Raw genomic sequence first — 17,038 nt, 5'->3', positions numbered from 1 at the left:
CTTACTAAGACTATGTTAAGTTCTTCCAGTTTGCTAGGAAACAAACTACAGTTTTAAAAGCCCAAGATAAATGGCAAGAGTTCTCTTTTAGCTGAGACAGGAACAACTGATTCAAATAAAAGACACTGAAGTAATTCTTCACGTGTCTCATCTAACATTAAAAGTTCCTCCTCAGCACAGGCTAGAAATAAAAAGGCATAGTAAAACCATGAATTTTCATGACATACCAGTGTAACTTTGCAAGATGACAGAATAATTGTAATTGGATATTTGCAAGACACTGTTTGGCTGTGGAACAAAGAACTTACATATACACCATATCCTTTATCTCACGGTATCTGTGAGTATTTGCAAGATACTGTGACCTAGGCATTTGTAATACACTCCAGGTTAAGAAAACAAAGAACTCAAAGATTTGTTCTGGCTGTCAAAGCAATACATTCAACAATGACTATAACACAAAAATGCATTAGGCATATCAAGTATCATTTCTCCCAGGTAACCGCATAGGAAAAAACCTTCCAAGTCGTAATGGTTTGCTATGTATGGACATATGATAGATAGAGCTGTTATAATACATAGTGTGGATCCTTTTTCTCTGGAAACATATTTTAATTCTGCAATTCCATTTTTCAATAAGGAAACAAATTCCTTACCACATTTTGATTGATCTTGTGTCTGAAACAAGTGACGTAGACAACATATGGCCAGTCATCAGGTTCCATCAGCACTCCAGCAGCATGGGCACAGGTAACATGGAAGGAGGCTGGGCAGCGTCCATATGAACATTGAATGCAGGCACCAGAGATCTTCTTAATTCTCTGCCTGCAGAAGATACATTTCTGTAGAAACAAAATAAACAGAATATTTACCATACTATCCCAACTCTACCAACTTCTGCAAATATCTCAAGGACTGGTAAGTTATTTGGGCTTCACTGCTTACATTTTATACGTTGCAATATGCATGGCAAAAGAAGCAGCACTTATGAATTACAAAGTAACTTAGTAATATGATAATTAATAGATATAATTTTTGCTTTTTTTACATTAATGTGAAGACAATCTGTTCTGGTGCTACAGTAAGAAAACTGATACATAGACAGCTATTTAAAAGTTTAATTTCAAATTCCATACACTCCTCTGAGAATTAACCTGCTCCTTTTAAAACAGGTAAATAAAAAAAAACCCTATACATAATTCTTCAAAAACTAACAGCAAGGCTCAAAAATAAAAAGAATAGGCCCACTGAAACATATGGTTAGACAGGACTACCACATATCATTTAACCTAGTCCCCTACTTTGAAGCTGGACTAAATATATACTTGACAGTCTTTGGGAGATGGTTTATCTAACGTGTTCATTAAATGTTTTCTACAACATCCTCAGATAACCTGTTACGATAGATAAATCTCTTCAAAGTTAGAAATGTTCTCTTTACCTCAAGCTTTTGCATAATTCCATAGCTGAAGACTGTTCCTAAATCTCTTTTCATTTCTTCTAGTCTGGTTTTCATTGGTTGTGTATTTAATAAAATGGTGATTAAGCAGGCTGTATTTCCCCACTTCATATATTAAAACATGTCAACAACCTTACCAGTGTCAAGACATACATAGGATTTTTTTTTTTTTGACAAAATGGAGACCACATCAAAATACCGTCACCATTTCTTAAGTGACATAAGTAAGTGGTCCATATGAAACAAACAAAGGGATATGAGTTAGGCTAAGTCTGGGAAATAAGGTCCACGATACTAAAAAAGACAAAGTACAAGACAACTGGTATCTTGCCACCAAAAAACATTAACAAACACACTAGATAGAATAATAACTTTAGTGAATGTCCTAGATTTGGCAGGGATGGATTTAATTTTCCCGTCAGCAGGCGACATGTTTTGGATTTCGTATTTAAAGAATGTTGATAAACACACAGATGTTACGAGTTGTTGCTAAAGAAACCGAGGACACTGACCAGCTTTCCAGGTTTCACTAATGTGCAGGTGCAGAAGCTGGGAGTGGTATAGCCTGAACAGTTGACACAAACTGGCCAGAGTATCCCATGCCACAAATGTCATGCTCAGTATATAAGAGGGGGTTGGCTTGGAGGGGGTAGGGCTCTCTCTCACTTGCTTGTTTTCGTTGCTTGGTTTCATTTTCATGCTTACTGTTCAGGATAGGCTGTATCCGTCACTGGGACGTCAGTGAGAAATTGTGCATCATTTACTTTGTGTATTTTATATACCTATATTTTGTTATTATTGTCATTTTCCTTTGCTGTTCTAGTAATCTGTCTTCATCTCAACCTACAAGTTTTCCTTTCTTTCCAATTCTCACCCCATCCTGCTGGGGAGGGGGAGGGAGAGTGAGCGACTGTGTGATGACTAGGGCTAAACCAAAACAACAGTGGACAACTGTATTATATTGCATGTGGGAACCATCCTCTGATAACTCTTATCATGGCTAACAAAACTGCAAATGTTATTGATGATCATAAAATTATCTCAGCTATTCTAAAATACAGACATTTTATTTAATGACACAAAACAATGAATTCAATAATTTGAAAACACACTGCTGGCATAGTGATTACTTCCATTTGTTCTAAATTTGCTAGTCACTGAGTTTATTAAACATCCTCTTGTCTGCCTAAGCTGGGAACACAAGTAAGAATAATTTTGATTTATTTCTACTGTATGGTTAATAATTCAAAGTACTTCAAATTAACTCACATCAAATTCTTCTTCCCAGATTACCAGAGAATTTTGTTCTATTGTTTATTAATTTACATGTTCTGAAGAAGGTCTGCAGAAATTTTCTCGTATAATTCAGCACTTGCATAGTTTCAATGGCTTCTGGCACTCAGTTTGTGACCGAAATAATGCTTTTTGTAAGCGCTAGCCCTGTCAAGCTCATCGGTCATGCAGGGTTCTAGTTCACACAACATTCTGAGCATGAAAAACCCTTCAAGTCCTGCCTCTGAAAACCAACAGCCTGCACGGCTTTGCACAAGCAGAAAACAGAGTAGCATCTGGCACTTGGAATTTAGTTAAAAATTTTACCTTTCATTCACTAAAAGGACCAGAACTCATCTCAATCTGCTGTATCTGCATCATAAGACATAAAGATGAATTCACTGTCAAAGGAAATGTTCCAGAGACTTCACTGATATGCTGATATCTCATTGTGCATTTGTATTCATGTGCATGAAGACATTTTCAGACAAGTCAAGTAACTGTTTCTCAAGGGAGCTTAAGGATTTTTTTTTTAACATATACATATTCAGAACCAAGTAAAATGGGAATTCCAGAAAGAAAATACAATTGACATTTATTAAGTGCCATGTCTAGACATTGAGTTCATGCAAATACACAGCTCCTTTTGAACGCTTTTTCACACAGATATACACACAAATTCACTAGTCACCTACATGAAAGAAGAAAGACCGAAGTATGAAACATGCATGAGTATTAAAAAACAAACAAACAAAACCAAGTATGACACTGAAAGGGACGGTGGAGATGCATCTCAGCTTTACAATAAGTCTCAAACTTAGGCATGAATTTTGAGCAGTACAGATATGCACAAATAAAAGTCAGGTGTACAAGCAAATTCACAGCTTGCATAACTGTATCAGGCAGCATGGCTCCATTCAGAGATAGGAGAAAAAGCTCCTTCATCTTTGAAAATATAAGTCAAACAGTTAATCTACCGTATTTGATTAATAAAATCATAATACAGAGAATAAAAGCAGAGCAAACTATAAAAATCTGCTTTGCATAGACTATTGGAACCTCAGCTGAGCTACTTACCAAACTGTATATTAGCTGTAAGTAGTAAATCATACTGTGCTGTGTCTGACCCATACTGGCAATTCTTTCCCTCTCTAGCTTCTAACTAACAAAGTATTTACCATACTCTCACTTGGGGCTTTTCAGTGTATGAATTTAAATGAATTTTTTAATCTTTTTTTTCCACTGTTAACATTATTTTTATTATGTTGATACATGAAAATAAAGAATGATATAAACGTTAAAAAAAAAAATCACTGAAATTGACCAAAGGAAAAAGGCATCAAAATTATGAGAGGAGAGAGGGAATCAACAGTTGTGAAGACAGAGGTTTCACTCTCCCTCCCTCCCTTGTCTGAAGTCTGACTTTAGTAAGTTTGTAAAATGAATGAATTGTATAGGATGGACCCAATCTTGAACAACTCCTGTAGAGGACAGAATCTAAACACCTCTGTCCGCACAAACCTCATAGTTATGTACATAAGCCTGCTACTTGTGAAATTAACAAGCTTGACATACTATGAACACATTTACTGAAATACAGTCATGCTAATTCATGCCTAACTAACAGTTTTTCAGTAGCCTGAAACTACAGCTGTTCCTACTAGCTAAAGAAAATTCAACATCCTAGATAGCTGGGAAGAATGGCAGTTTGACATAATGCTTGCTAGATATTAGTGCAAAGCAGAGAAAACGGGGGAAATAGTCAAGGATCAATCTTAATCAGAGATTCAGATGCAAAATAAATTGAAGAATAAATAAAATTGTTTATATAACTGGAGATTAAGAATATAGGACAGAACAATGTACTGCAATTTTCTAGATGGTGAAATGACCTCTTTTTGCCCTCAAAATGAAAAATATTCTGCTGCAGATGGATTTCATAATCATGGAACAGCTCTTTAATATTAATAGCTTGCAAACATATAAACAGAATGGATTTTAAAGAACAAGTCTGAGGAAACTGGATGCTAGTATTTCGCAGAAGAAAGCCCAGCTTTCATAATAATTTCTGTGCATCCTTATATAAAGAATTTGAAATTGCTCCCCTGAAAAGAGTAATATTTACCAAACAAAATTCCAGTCCATAACAGGATGATGAATTAACCACAGTAACACTGCTTTCTGATGCAAGGATTTATGAAAATAAACACAAGCTGAGGCTGCAGCAGAAAGCCAGGGCTAGATTTTAAGAAACAATCTGGAGTATTTATTTCTCCCAAAAGTATTTCTATACCTTGGCAAAAATAATTATTTATGTGAAGAAGCTCACTACAGTGAGTCATTAAATTCTACAAAAAAAGAATCTATTTCAAGACAGCCTCTAAAAATTATTAGATTTCCAAGTATTACTAAAATTCAATCCATAAGAGCTCTTATTCTACCGCTATACTTGGTTGTTAACCATTTGTCAGTAACCAAATTGTATATTCTCATACTTTTTTACATATTTTGCTTTTTTGGTTTTCTAGGTATCATCAGAAATAAACACTAAAACAGAGACAGCATTTTAAAGTTTAGGAATTTCATGAAAAATCATGTTGTTGCTGTTTTTTTTTTCCCTGTAAGATCTGTTTTAGCACCAATGCACTTCATAATGAATCTGCTTTGCTTCAGAATTTATAATACCAGACAAGCAATACTGCTGTTTTGTATGATCATGCTCTAGATACGAAATGTTGGTCCTGCTGTAACCAATAGTAAAACAGCCATAGATTTTAACAGCACAAAGATTTCACAGAGTATATGGACAGAAGGAGCTTCACCAGCTTATCAACTGTTACAACTGGAGACATAAAATAGAAAGTGCACAGTGAAACTAATCTTTTCTTTCTCCAGTCCAAAGCCATAACATGGATTAGAAGTGAGAAAAGATTACAGTCGAGTCATACTGCAAGAGTTAGTAGCAAGGTACTGGGACAAAGATTTGTTAACGACGCACAGCACAATCAGAAGACACAGACTATGAAGACACTTGACACATTATCTACAGTTCACTGAGCGCATGTTGTCTGCACATCTCTCAGAATACAAAGTCAGCACTTACTTTTGGCAGAGAGCATAGTGTGTTTCTATGGAAACAAGCTCATTACTTTTTTCATTTTGTTTCCTTTTATTCCTGATTAATCCGAACCAAACTGAATATTTCAGCTACAAAACTGACAGAGCTTCAAATCAGAACATGTGAAGAAAGAGTTTCTAAGATCATCTATTCCACTTCTTTGTTCAGCATGTGTAAACAGCTATATAAAATTAACTAAGAATCTGCTTAGGTAAAGTATCAAGAGACTATTTTGCATCCCCCTGGTATTTCAAACATAAATACCAGTACCTCAGGAGGGAAAAAAAATCCAATGCTTGTAGAGAACTATTTGTAATTTCCTACTACTCAGTAAGTCTGCCTATAGCATGGGGCTGCAGCAAATCAAAGGTGGCAGACACTATCTAGATGTAGGTGAAATTCTGTTAGTCATACATTCCAGTAGAGAAGTAAACATAACACTTACGCAGCAGTAGCAATTAGAAACAGTAATCTTATTTTCTGCTAGCTCTGAAATAATGTGGTTTGGGGTCTACTCTCAATGAGTGAGTTTGCAAGTCATGTTGTTTAATTTTGAATAAAACAGTAAAAGATCTTGAAACAGCACCAAACATACATATTAGTTTAAAATACAATTTTAAGAGCCCATAAAATACTATCAGAATTTGCCAAAATTATGTATAAATACAGTATACATCTACTATCTCAGTGAAACTGCTAAGGTACCAATAGCTTTTTAATTCATAGCAAAGGAAAAACAAACATACAATGTAAAGTCAAAAAAAATCCTTAGCTCTTCTGAAGCGCAGACTGTGTGACTATAATGAAAGAGTCCTTACACTGTAGGTTAAAAAAGTAAGAAAAACAATAAAAGAAAACAAAACACTCGGTGAAGAAATTCTTATTTTAGAAAGTGCCTGAAAAGGTTTCCATTCCTGTGATACACTGTCTAATCTCCTTAACTGTGAGTGTTGTGAGGCAAAAAGGAAGAAGTAAAATACCGTGTTAGAGCTCCAGTAATTGTTTGCATGGTGGTACTCACCACCACAGTACCTATGACTATGTCATACTTAGGGAAGTAAACTGCTGTGTATTTATTTTCAGTATTCTTGAAGTTCTCAATATTCGTAATTAGATTTCAGCACCAAGCACTACAGTTAAGTCCCTACTCCTTTTTCAGGCTACAGCAGTACCATTAGTGTTCTGTTCGGTCAGAGATACCCAGAAAGTACTTGGGAAGTCCATAATCCTACAGTCTTACAAATCAAGCCCAGGATGCAGTTGCCCTCTTTAAAGCAAGGGCGTACTGCTGATTCACGTTTGACGTCTCCACCATTGATGCCCAGGTCCTTTTCTGCAAAGCCAATCAAGACCAGTTCTAGTGGCAGACTTTGTATTACTCAGATTTCAAAAGAGAGAGATCCCCAGCTAAAACCGAGCATGACTACACAAAGTAGTTAGGGAAGACATTTAGAATTTGCTAACTCAGAAAAGACCTTAACAAACAATGAGTAGAGAACTTAAGAGACTTTGCTGCCATTTCAGGCTCCACTCTTTCATGAGCTGCCATTTAATGCAAAGCACTGCTTTGAAGAATAGTATCATTCCTTATACTTAGTACAGAGAAGATCACTATTTCTGGACAGTTTATTTTATAATAATTGCTTTACAATACTTCATAAGAATACATAAACACATAGAGAATTTAACATTTTAATAAGACAGCAGCTAAAATTAGAACATTGAGATGCAGCATTGAAAGGATTATATTCTTAGCAATATCCCGCAAGCCATTTACTGAATTGAAAAAAATGCAAAGGCAATCTTTATCAAAATAAAGGTACCACCAGCTCTTATCTAATAAACTCTATAGCATTCTGAGAATGGTGGTATTGATAAATTTAAAAAGTATTTCCATATGCACCCCCAAAGGAAACAAAATTACTAAAGAGACAATCATACAGCATTTAAGACACATATGCTCAAATGTTTAGAAACAAGAATCTTGTCAAGCTCAAACAGAAACCTCTGACAACGATACAAGCACACATATCAAAATTTCATCTACCTACTAGCATGACAGTAATGTGCTGATTTCTGTCTTAAAAAGATTAGAAAATGGGAATGGACTTCAGTATATGTCCTCTGGGCAAGAAGGAGTCATGGCCAATTATGTAGGTGAATGCACTTTGCCTCTGGGAAGGAAAATATCGTGCTTGTGAAGTACACTGAGTGAGGACACAGCTGCTTGTCAAGTTGTTCTCTGAGGAAGGGAAGCTATTGTGGACAGAATACACTACCAGAAAAGAAGGAGAAGTAAAACCATTTAGTGTGGTTATGCCACTGGCCAGGAACTACCCTGCACCCCTACAGTGAACTGAGTGAATGTGAATTATGCCATTTTCAGGTGCTAACAACAGCATATAAACAACTGAATAAGTCAAAACTGGAAACAAAGGGCTATTCCAGGGTGGAAGGGTATGGTTTGGTTTTTTTTTGTTTTGGGGTTGGTTTTTTGGTTGTGGGGTTTTTTATCTAATTTTAGGAATGTGTCAAAGCACACAGAATTTAAACATGTTTGGTTTGTTTTGGTTTTTTTTTTCCCATTCTGAAAAGCTTGAGGGACTGCATAGCTTACCAAGAAAAGATTATTTCTGAAGCTTTCAGCCAAAAGCCAAAATCTATTTTTCAGCAGAGTTGATGTTAACATTATACCTAACCAGAAAATAGTGTCATTTGAACAGGCAAAATTGATAAGGCAGTACAGAAAAGTTATGACATTCTTTAAGATACATTAAAATGTATTAAGTATAGGAAGTTTTAAAATTTCACAATCTAAAATGAGTCACTTTGTAGTATCTCAGAAACAGTAAATTATTTCTAAATGTTTCCTTCATTTCTAAGTCGTGCACTAACTTCACAAAGTAAATATTTAGAATAATCTGATCCCACTCCAGAAGACAGTCAGCAGTGTCTTGCAGCAGCTAGTCATTATAATAATTGCCAAACCACTGCTCCTTCTAAACTGAAACATTTTAGCTATTAACATACTTACTGGTTAAAATGGTTTTAGCAAAAATGCAGAAGGAAAAGTTGAAATGATTACATGTTTAAAATAAATTGGTTTTTCCTCCAACTTTTTTTTTTCTGTTGCTTTCCCACAAAAGATAAAAAAAAACAAAGAACAACACGTCGACTTTATCTTGGGCAGGTAGGCAAATGACCTTTTGCTTAAAAAAAAAATCTCATAAAGTATCATCTCTCTTGCATAAACTCAAAAGTATGTGGATGTCAGCAGAGTTGCAAAGTGTTCCAAGTTTGCCATGGAAACAACATTCTTATTTTAAAATAATACAACTGCTCACTGTGGACTATTGGCATGAAAGCTCCCAATCCAAGCTCATTGACAGCTTGTAGAGTGGACAGATGAGGCATGGAAAATATTTTAAATTAGTTCATTTATCTTGCTCAGGCATGGGAAGAGACTGAGAATTTTTCATGTCTACAGAAAAAAGGACAGGAAGAGAAAGAAAGAGAGGGGGAAGGGGAGAAAGGAGGAAAGGCGAGGGTAAAGGGAGGTAAAAAAGGGGAGGAAAGGAAGGAAAAAGAGAAAAGGAGGTGGGTTAAAAGTAGGAAAAGAAGAGAAGGAGGAAGAGGGGAAAGGAGGAAAGGGAGGGAAAGGGATGGAGGTTTGGGAAAGGGGAAAGACAGCAGCTTTTAATACACATTATTACCATTTACATTAAATTTGACACACAATTCTTTTTTTGTTCATTAGAAAACAGACACTCCAACACTAGCTAAACTAGCAGATGTTTTCAACCAGTTTTGATTTTATCTTTATAGTTTTCAGAAAACAAACATTGTTTTTTATTACTGCATTAAACACATGCAGATTTAAATTGCTTTGTCCTAAGGACTCAGATTATAGACATTTTTCAAACATGAGGTATAATTCCCCTCATGTACTTCAGAAATTATGCCGTACACATCCAAGACGAAGAATACAATAGATTAAGTATTTAGTTAATGTAGAGTGCCTTATTGCCATGGATGTTACTGGAGCCCAAGACATAGCAAGGGAGATGTTTCAAAGGACAGAGCAATGTCTGCAAGTCAGATGACTAATTTTGTTCCTGAGATTCCAATGGCTCCCAAGAACATGATCCTGACAAACAGTGATAGATTTCCTCTTCCTGCTTTGAACTTAGATCACTCTATGGTTATGCCTAGACAGGCAGCTTAGCACTGTTCAAAACACATACGAGGACCAAATATACCTGACACGTAGACGTCCATGAGAAGCCCACACGGGAATCTTGCCACAAATCATGAAGTGTATGGAAATTTACACAAGAACATGGAATTCTTTTATATCATAATAACAAGCAAACATTACAAATGTCTGTAATTACCGATTGCTTCTGCAGTATCCACTCTAATTTCATATATAGAGAGGTTCTGAATCCTGTTTATTTATTGGAATGTAAGATATTATTCTAAAAGCAAATGGAAAAGTGAAACAATGAAATTCAAAGAGAATCTGAATAAAAAGAAACATGTGTCTTAGGTTTTTTTCAACAGAACTACCACCTATGGATAACATTTAATTATGTTTTGTACAGATATTTCCTGTATGCAAGTCAAATTTTGCTTCATATGGAAATATATATGTTTAATTTTTATATTTTTAATTTATTCAGTATGTCTTCCTCTTTACCCAGCTTTTCAGGCATAATGACTAGGCTTGAAGGAGGTTAGGCTTTTCCTCACATCTTTATCTCTGGTATCTTTCATTTTCAAATTTCCCACTCTGGAACATCCTTCACATCCTTGATGGACATGTAATTGACTTGTTTAGTGTTAGTATTTAGCAAGGACTGCTACTGAAGGGCAAGATGTACTCTCTTCCACTGTGATGCCCAATCCAATAAAAACATATTACAAAAAGAAAATTTTTAAAAGTCATTTTACCTGTGTCCTGTGTGTGGACTGGCCCATCTATTTGGTCTAAGTGGACCCACATAGCATGCAAAGTATTTTGTTCAATTTTAAAATATCATTTTCAGCATCTCTGCCATCTGGCTGTATACCCTTCTCTACTGAAAAGCATCATGTCTCACTGTAAACAGAATTTACGAATTATGAAGCCTTGGCCTATAAGCCCATGGGCCCAGTTGTCAATGGTGTAATGTCGAGAGCTTCTTCTCTTCTGTTTTTGTATCAGAAACATTTTCTTTAGTGTGGGATTAATTCACAGGGAAATAAACTGTCAACTACAGATTTCATTTTAAAGGCATTTTTTTTAAAGTTCCCTACCAAAGGCTGTATCAGCATCAATATTTAGAGAAGTACAAAAGCCCAATATTTTAAAAAGTCTCAGAACAGGAAGAAAACCTAGCATATAATTTGACTTTTGATACCAATTTTCAAAACTTCTTCTGGAAGATATTCTTTCTCTCCACACACTGCATCCAACTCTTGTGTTAATGGACCATTAAAAGATGCTTCATTGTGTCTTAATGGCATCATACATTATAGAAGTCAGGTGAAGGAAGGAATTACACCTCTCAATCTAAAGACATGTCGTATAAAAGGCCATAGCTGATATTTCCAGAAAGAAATATAACAAGAATTTGCTGCCAAGCAATTGCTGAGTTTTTTAAAACTTGTCTATCATAGAAAATATTTTTTAAAACTTGTTCAGAATTCAATCGAACCATTTATTAAACTATAATCTGACTTGAGCTTCTGATACTGATTTGAACATGTAATGCATATGTCTAAGCATCTTGATAAATTATTGGAGAAGACAAGTATAATATTGCAAAGTACAGTTTAGTTGCTTTAGCTCCTAAATACCCTTTTAATGACCCTGTAGATCTATGTGTGATCTCTAAAAATTTCTAAATCCTTATGCAGACACCGAGATAGCAGGCAAAAGATTCCCCCACCCTACACATTGTCCAGTTGACACAGTGTCTCAGCATCAAAGAAAGAATGACATGGGTATTTGGATCTCTAAAGTCTCACAGTACAGGACAGCTAATACAGTGACATGGAGTCACTTACGATATACGGGCTTTCTGGGTAACTGTGAATCATCAATATACTTATTTGCACAGGTCTTTGCTATGTTAAGACTAATAAACCTCTGTGATTTCTGCCTGGCGGGGACACATATGGTACCAATCTTCCTATACAGTGCACTCAGCTACGTACCAGCAGGACAGCATCCCATCGTTTTGTGAGAGAGCTCACCATAGCTTGAGATCCCACAAGAGGGAACACTGAGCCTGTATCCCAGAGAAAAGTCAAAAAAATCACCAGAAGCAAAAGCGAAGAGAGCCTCTCTGATTCCTGTGAATTCCTGTAGATTAGTCAAGTCTGTAGATGACATAACTGTTAATTCCTCACACCACACTGATGAGGTAGACATAAATCTCCACAAGGATGGTTCACCTTTCATTTACAACCTCATTACAAACAGCAGCTTCAACAGTGAGGAGGCCACAATAGTAAATCACACTTTCAGCCAGTTGGGTTTTAAATTTTTACAGTACTATTTCTAGCAGAAGAAAGGAAAGAAGTTGAAAATGGAAAGGACACAGAATCTTTGTTATATTTAGAATTCAAAGTATACATCTTATTGCTTTTACCGCTTCACTCAGAAATACTCATTTTTTTACTTCCCCCATTTTACTTCATTACTTTACTCATTTTTTTGCTTATGGTTAACAACCAGTTTTTAAGCTTTGAGGAAGTTTGTCTGGAGAAACAGACAGTGGAAGATCAGACTAAGTTCTCAGAGATACTTATCAGTAAATCAGAAAAAGGCTAAGAAAATCAAAAAATTAAAAGGATATACTGGATATATAGTCCTATATGGATATACACTCCCTAAAGCCCCCCAGAAGATGGTAGTATACATAACAGAATGCATAAAAGTATAATTTATTGCAGCTGTGTACTCAATGACCACCATAAACACTAGAAAAGTAGTTGTAAATATTAAATTAAGTGTTCTCTTTTAAACTAGTACATCATATGGTAACCAAAAGCAAGCAATAAAAGCCTGTTTGCTACATGAAACAGTTGGTAGTTAGAAAACATGGGGGGGGTGTGTGGGGATATGTATGCTCTGTGTTTGTTTATGCAAAGTTCCATATAATTTAATAAAATCTGTTCTCAGTCTGTTCTCAGTGTTTAGGTAATTTCTATGCATGGTCAAGTTAGTTCATAAGTCTCGTAGTCTTCCCACGCTGTGTGGATTTTGCAGTATTAACTACCAGCGGACCAAGGACAGAGACTCAAAAGGTGTAATAAAGAGATTATTGTGGTTCCTATTAGTGAAAATAAGACCATATGTGTTTCAGTGCTCTCACTAAAGCCATTTAAATGTAAATACTGTAGAAATCTCAAGTTTAAAATAAAGATGGTTCATCATGCATTAACTGGGCATTATTTCTGTTCCTTGCTGTATGCTGGAGACAAATGATACGTCTTTTCCATTATCAGGTATGATCTCTCCACATTTTTCAATTCAGCAAACATGATGAAAAACTAACATGTAGCAGATACACCCAGCACAACTGTATATATATATATATATTTAGCAGAAATAAGACAGAAGGCTTTATCACTACAAAACCCAGAAATAATCACCACTATTGATTTTAAACACGTTTTCAGGTGCTTATCCTCTTATTTTTCCAAGCCGCATGAGGAAGGAAGCACCCCAAATTACACACCACTAAGTTTTCACAAAGTATGAAGAAAGTCTTCACACTTAGTTTAGCACTCATGCAGGTTTACTGCAGCAGAATCAGAGTGGTCACTTGGTAGAAGAAGAAGAATTGTTTAAGAAAACACATATGTTTTGCTAAATACTTTTCAAAGATACAGTAGGCAGAGGAGAGGTCCTAAATGCAACTTGGAGAGTTCTTAGTTTCTCACCGTCTCCGTCTCAGGCAAAGTACACGGCACAGGTACCCTGCCTGGATGTTACCACAAGCAACAAAGCAGCAGCTGCCTTTTAGCTTCTGGCAAGTGTTAGAACAGGCACGTGAACTGTGAGTCTTGAAACATGATTCTGCACCTGTGTTGCCTCCTGACTTTCAATACAAGTTCTTCAAGGAATTAACCCACACATCTGAAACCTCACCCAGGACACTTGGGTTTGGCACAACGCAAATATCTTCATTAGGGCAGAATGTCAACCACAACAGATATTATTTCACTACTAAGATCTCATGAGGTTTCTTTTGCTCATACTGACACTGTCTTAGCACTAAAAACTTACTATTAGTTTGCAACGCAAATTATTCAGACCACCACATAATCACCATGTACAACCTGAAACACTTGATTTTTGCCAGTGTTTGCTTTAAATCATATAGCAGGATAAAAGATTAAAAAAAAAAATCCACACAGAAAACCACTACAAGCTTCAGTCAAAAGTGACCATAATTATTCCTTTCAAGTGATTGTCAATATGCAGAAGTAAAAATATGATAACCAATGATTAATATGACAATGAGTATGGTAAAGAATAACCTTACTTGTGCTTTAAGCTAGGACAAAGCAAAAGAGATTGAAAGATAAGATCAAAATTATCAGATAAAATGGGTAACTATGTCACATTCTTTAAAGATGCTTGTTATCCACAGTATAGATTCCAGAGGAATTCAGGAAGACCTCTGAGGTAAAAATTCAGTTTTCAGGTCCCTACAGAGCTGTGTATTGAAACAAAAAGAATTTCTACATTTTTACCAGTAACGCAAGAGAATGTACAGAGCCACGTACTCATATCACCAAAAGTTTGTTAATTAGAGAATCTGAGAAGGCACACTCATCTACTTTCTACTGTTTTCATCTGCAATACTTCCATATTGTCTGAAAGTCTAATGTAGGACCTCAGGTGTCCACGCAATGAGCCAGTGCATCTGCTCAAATGCATTATGCTTTCTGTGAAAACAGAATCCTTTGAACAGAATATTGAAATAAAAGGAACATGCTCTTGCTTTGCGCTTGCTTTTGCTCTAGCGGACTGAGAATATTTTAAGTAACTATTACATGGCTTCCTATGTGTCTTTTAATTTGTTGTCTTCATTAATGAATGCAAATTTCAAATACTTTTTTTTTTTCACACTAGAAAAATATTTTCAAACTTTGACTACTGAAACTTCCCTGTAAAGCTCCACTGCAAGTCAAAAAAGATAAGATAAAAGTTCCTACATTTGGTAAACAGTCAGTTTTTCTAGACATAAATTCTGTAAATTTTCTATTCCATGGAGAGCAACTGTCTGATTTCACTGATTGACAGACCCATCTATGATACTGCAGTATCATAGAAATGCAGTATCATAGAAATGAATTAATATGACTTGTCTTTTGAAAGGATGGTATAGCTTCTATATAGTATTAATTATAGTCCACCAAGAAGGAGGGGCTGGTGGGGAATGTGGAGCTCAAGGGCAGCCTTGGCTGCAGTGACCATGAGATGGTAGATTTTGAGATCCTTAGGGCAGATTTTGAGATCCTTAGGGCATCTGACTTCAGGAGAGAAGACTTTTTGGCCTCTTCAAGGACCTGCTCGAAAGTACAATGGATAAGTACTGGAAGAAAGAGAGGCCCAAAAAAAGTTGGTTAATATTCAAGGATCACCCCCTCCAAGCTCAGGAGTGATGCATCCCAAGAAAGAGGAAGCTGGGCAAAAACACCAGAAGGCCTGCATGGATGAGCAAGGAGCTCCTGGACCATATAAAAAACAAACAGCAAGCCTACAGAGGGTGGAAGCAAGGACAGATAGCCTGACAGGAACACAGAGAGATTGTGCGAGCATCCAGGAATCAGGTTAGGAAGGCTAAAACCCTGACTGAATTAAATCTTGCCAGGGACATCAAGCGTAACAAGAAAAGCTTCTTTAGATACATCAGGGATAAAAGGAAGACCAGGGAGAATGTGGGCCCTCTCCAGAAGGAAATGAGAGATCTAGTTACCCAAGACATGGAGAAGGCTGAGGTACTCAATGACTTTTTTGCTTCAGTCTTTACTGGCAAGGGCTCTGCAGCTGCAGAGCACAGCTGGACATTGAGTTTGGAAGGATGCACCTGTTCTCTGACTTAGACACAATCTGTGACAATTCAAGGTTTGTTTTATTTACAGAAGTTTAAACACAAATTTTCCCAATAATCAGAATTAATTTTATAAAATAAAATTAAATATAAAAAATTAGCTTTTGCTCTTGTCAATAATTTTAAAAGGCAGGTGTGCAGATATACACATTAAAAACTTTTAATGTTCATTAACAGCTGAGTATACAGGTAAGGCCTCCAGTATTTTATCTTAGGACAATCTACTTCATGATAAGATTTTCTGTAGCATGTGGTATAATGCTTTAGAAATAAAAATGTCTGCTTCAGATTGAGCCATGCTCTTTTTTTGCATATCCAAGAACAGGAAAAAAAATTCACAACACCCAAGTCAGTGACTGTAATTGTCCCAAAAGACGTTTACTAACTTGTGAAACCTTTCAATTCATTAGAAAAAAAAAAAATGAAGGCTGTGTTGGGTTTTACTACACCTACACAATCAAGTGGTAAGTGCTGTTACTTTTAGTTGGGCTGTACCTATCTGGGACATACCTAACAGGGACACCTCACACATTTCTACTTTTGTTCTAGACGAATTGCTGTCTCTACAGCACGTTCAGGAGTACACCAAGATTGCTAGTTATGGAATATGAATCTGTACTGTTCCTCTGCCCAGAAATCAAGATAATTCCTCCTCCATATTCTTCTTAGGAGGATACACAGTGAAAGAACACACCATTTATTTGCAAAGAACACTACATGCTATCATTTCCAGCTAAAGCAATTACCACCTAAAGTAATTATAAGTAGTAATCTAGAAAACTTTCAGTTGTGCTCTGCAAAGATAAATATTCTTTATGCATTCAGTGGCAAACAAGTCCACCCACATACATGACAGTTACATACTGATACAGGTGCAAACAATGAGTTGTGCCAATTCAAGGGTCAGTGCTTGAAAGAGAAAGAGGATTTCTTCTTTTCAGGACTGCACAGACAGAGTATCAATAAGGGGGAAATATTAAATGACTCCTACCTGTTGATCTGGTGTCGATCTTAGCTTGGTCAGGTAAAAACAGGGAAGGTGGTCTGGCTTAGGCAATGAATCATTGTCCCACT

At 36.1% G+C, this 17,038-nt stretch overlaps 1 protein-coding gene across 5 annotated transcripts in view; it reads right to left on the bottom strand.

Annotated features, from left to right (window-relative positions):
• The window catches only part of KDM4C (lysine demethylase 4C), a 270,730-nt gene that overhangs the window by 32,124 nt on the left and 221,568 nt on the right, over window positions 1-17,038 (bottom strand). For all 5 annotated transcript variants that reach the window (XM_086771274.1, XM_086771271.1, XM_086771272.1 and 2 more), the window contains one exon: window positions 657-842. In XM_086771274.1, the coding sequence (XP_086627400.1) occupies window positions 657-842 (186 nt within the window). The remainder of the gene's footprint in view (window positions 1-656; window positions 843-17,038) is intronic.

The sequence above is a fragment of the Chlamydotis macqueenii genome, chromosome Z, assembly GCF_036417535.1.
Source record: "Chlamydotis macqueenii isolate bChlMac1 chromosome Z, bChlMac1.mat, whole genome shotgun sequence".
Taxonomy (NCBI): domain Eukaryota; kingdom Metazoa; phylum Chordata; class Aves; order Otidiformes; family Otididae; genus Chlamydotis; species Chlamydotis macqueenii.
This window is presented reverse-complemented; position numbering and strand designations above follow the sequence as displayed.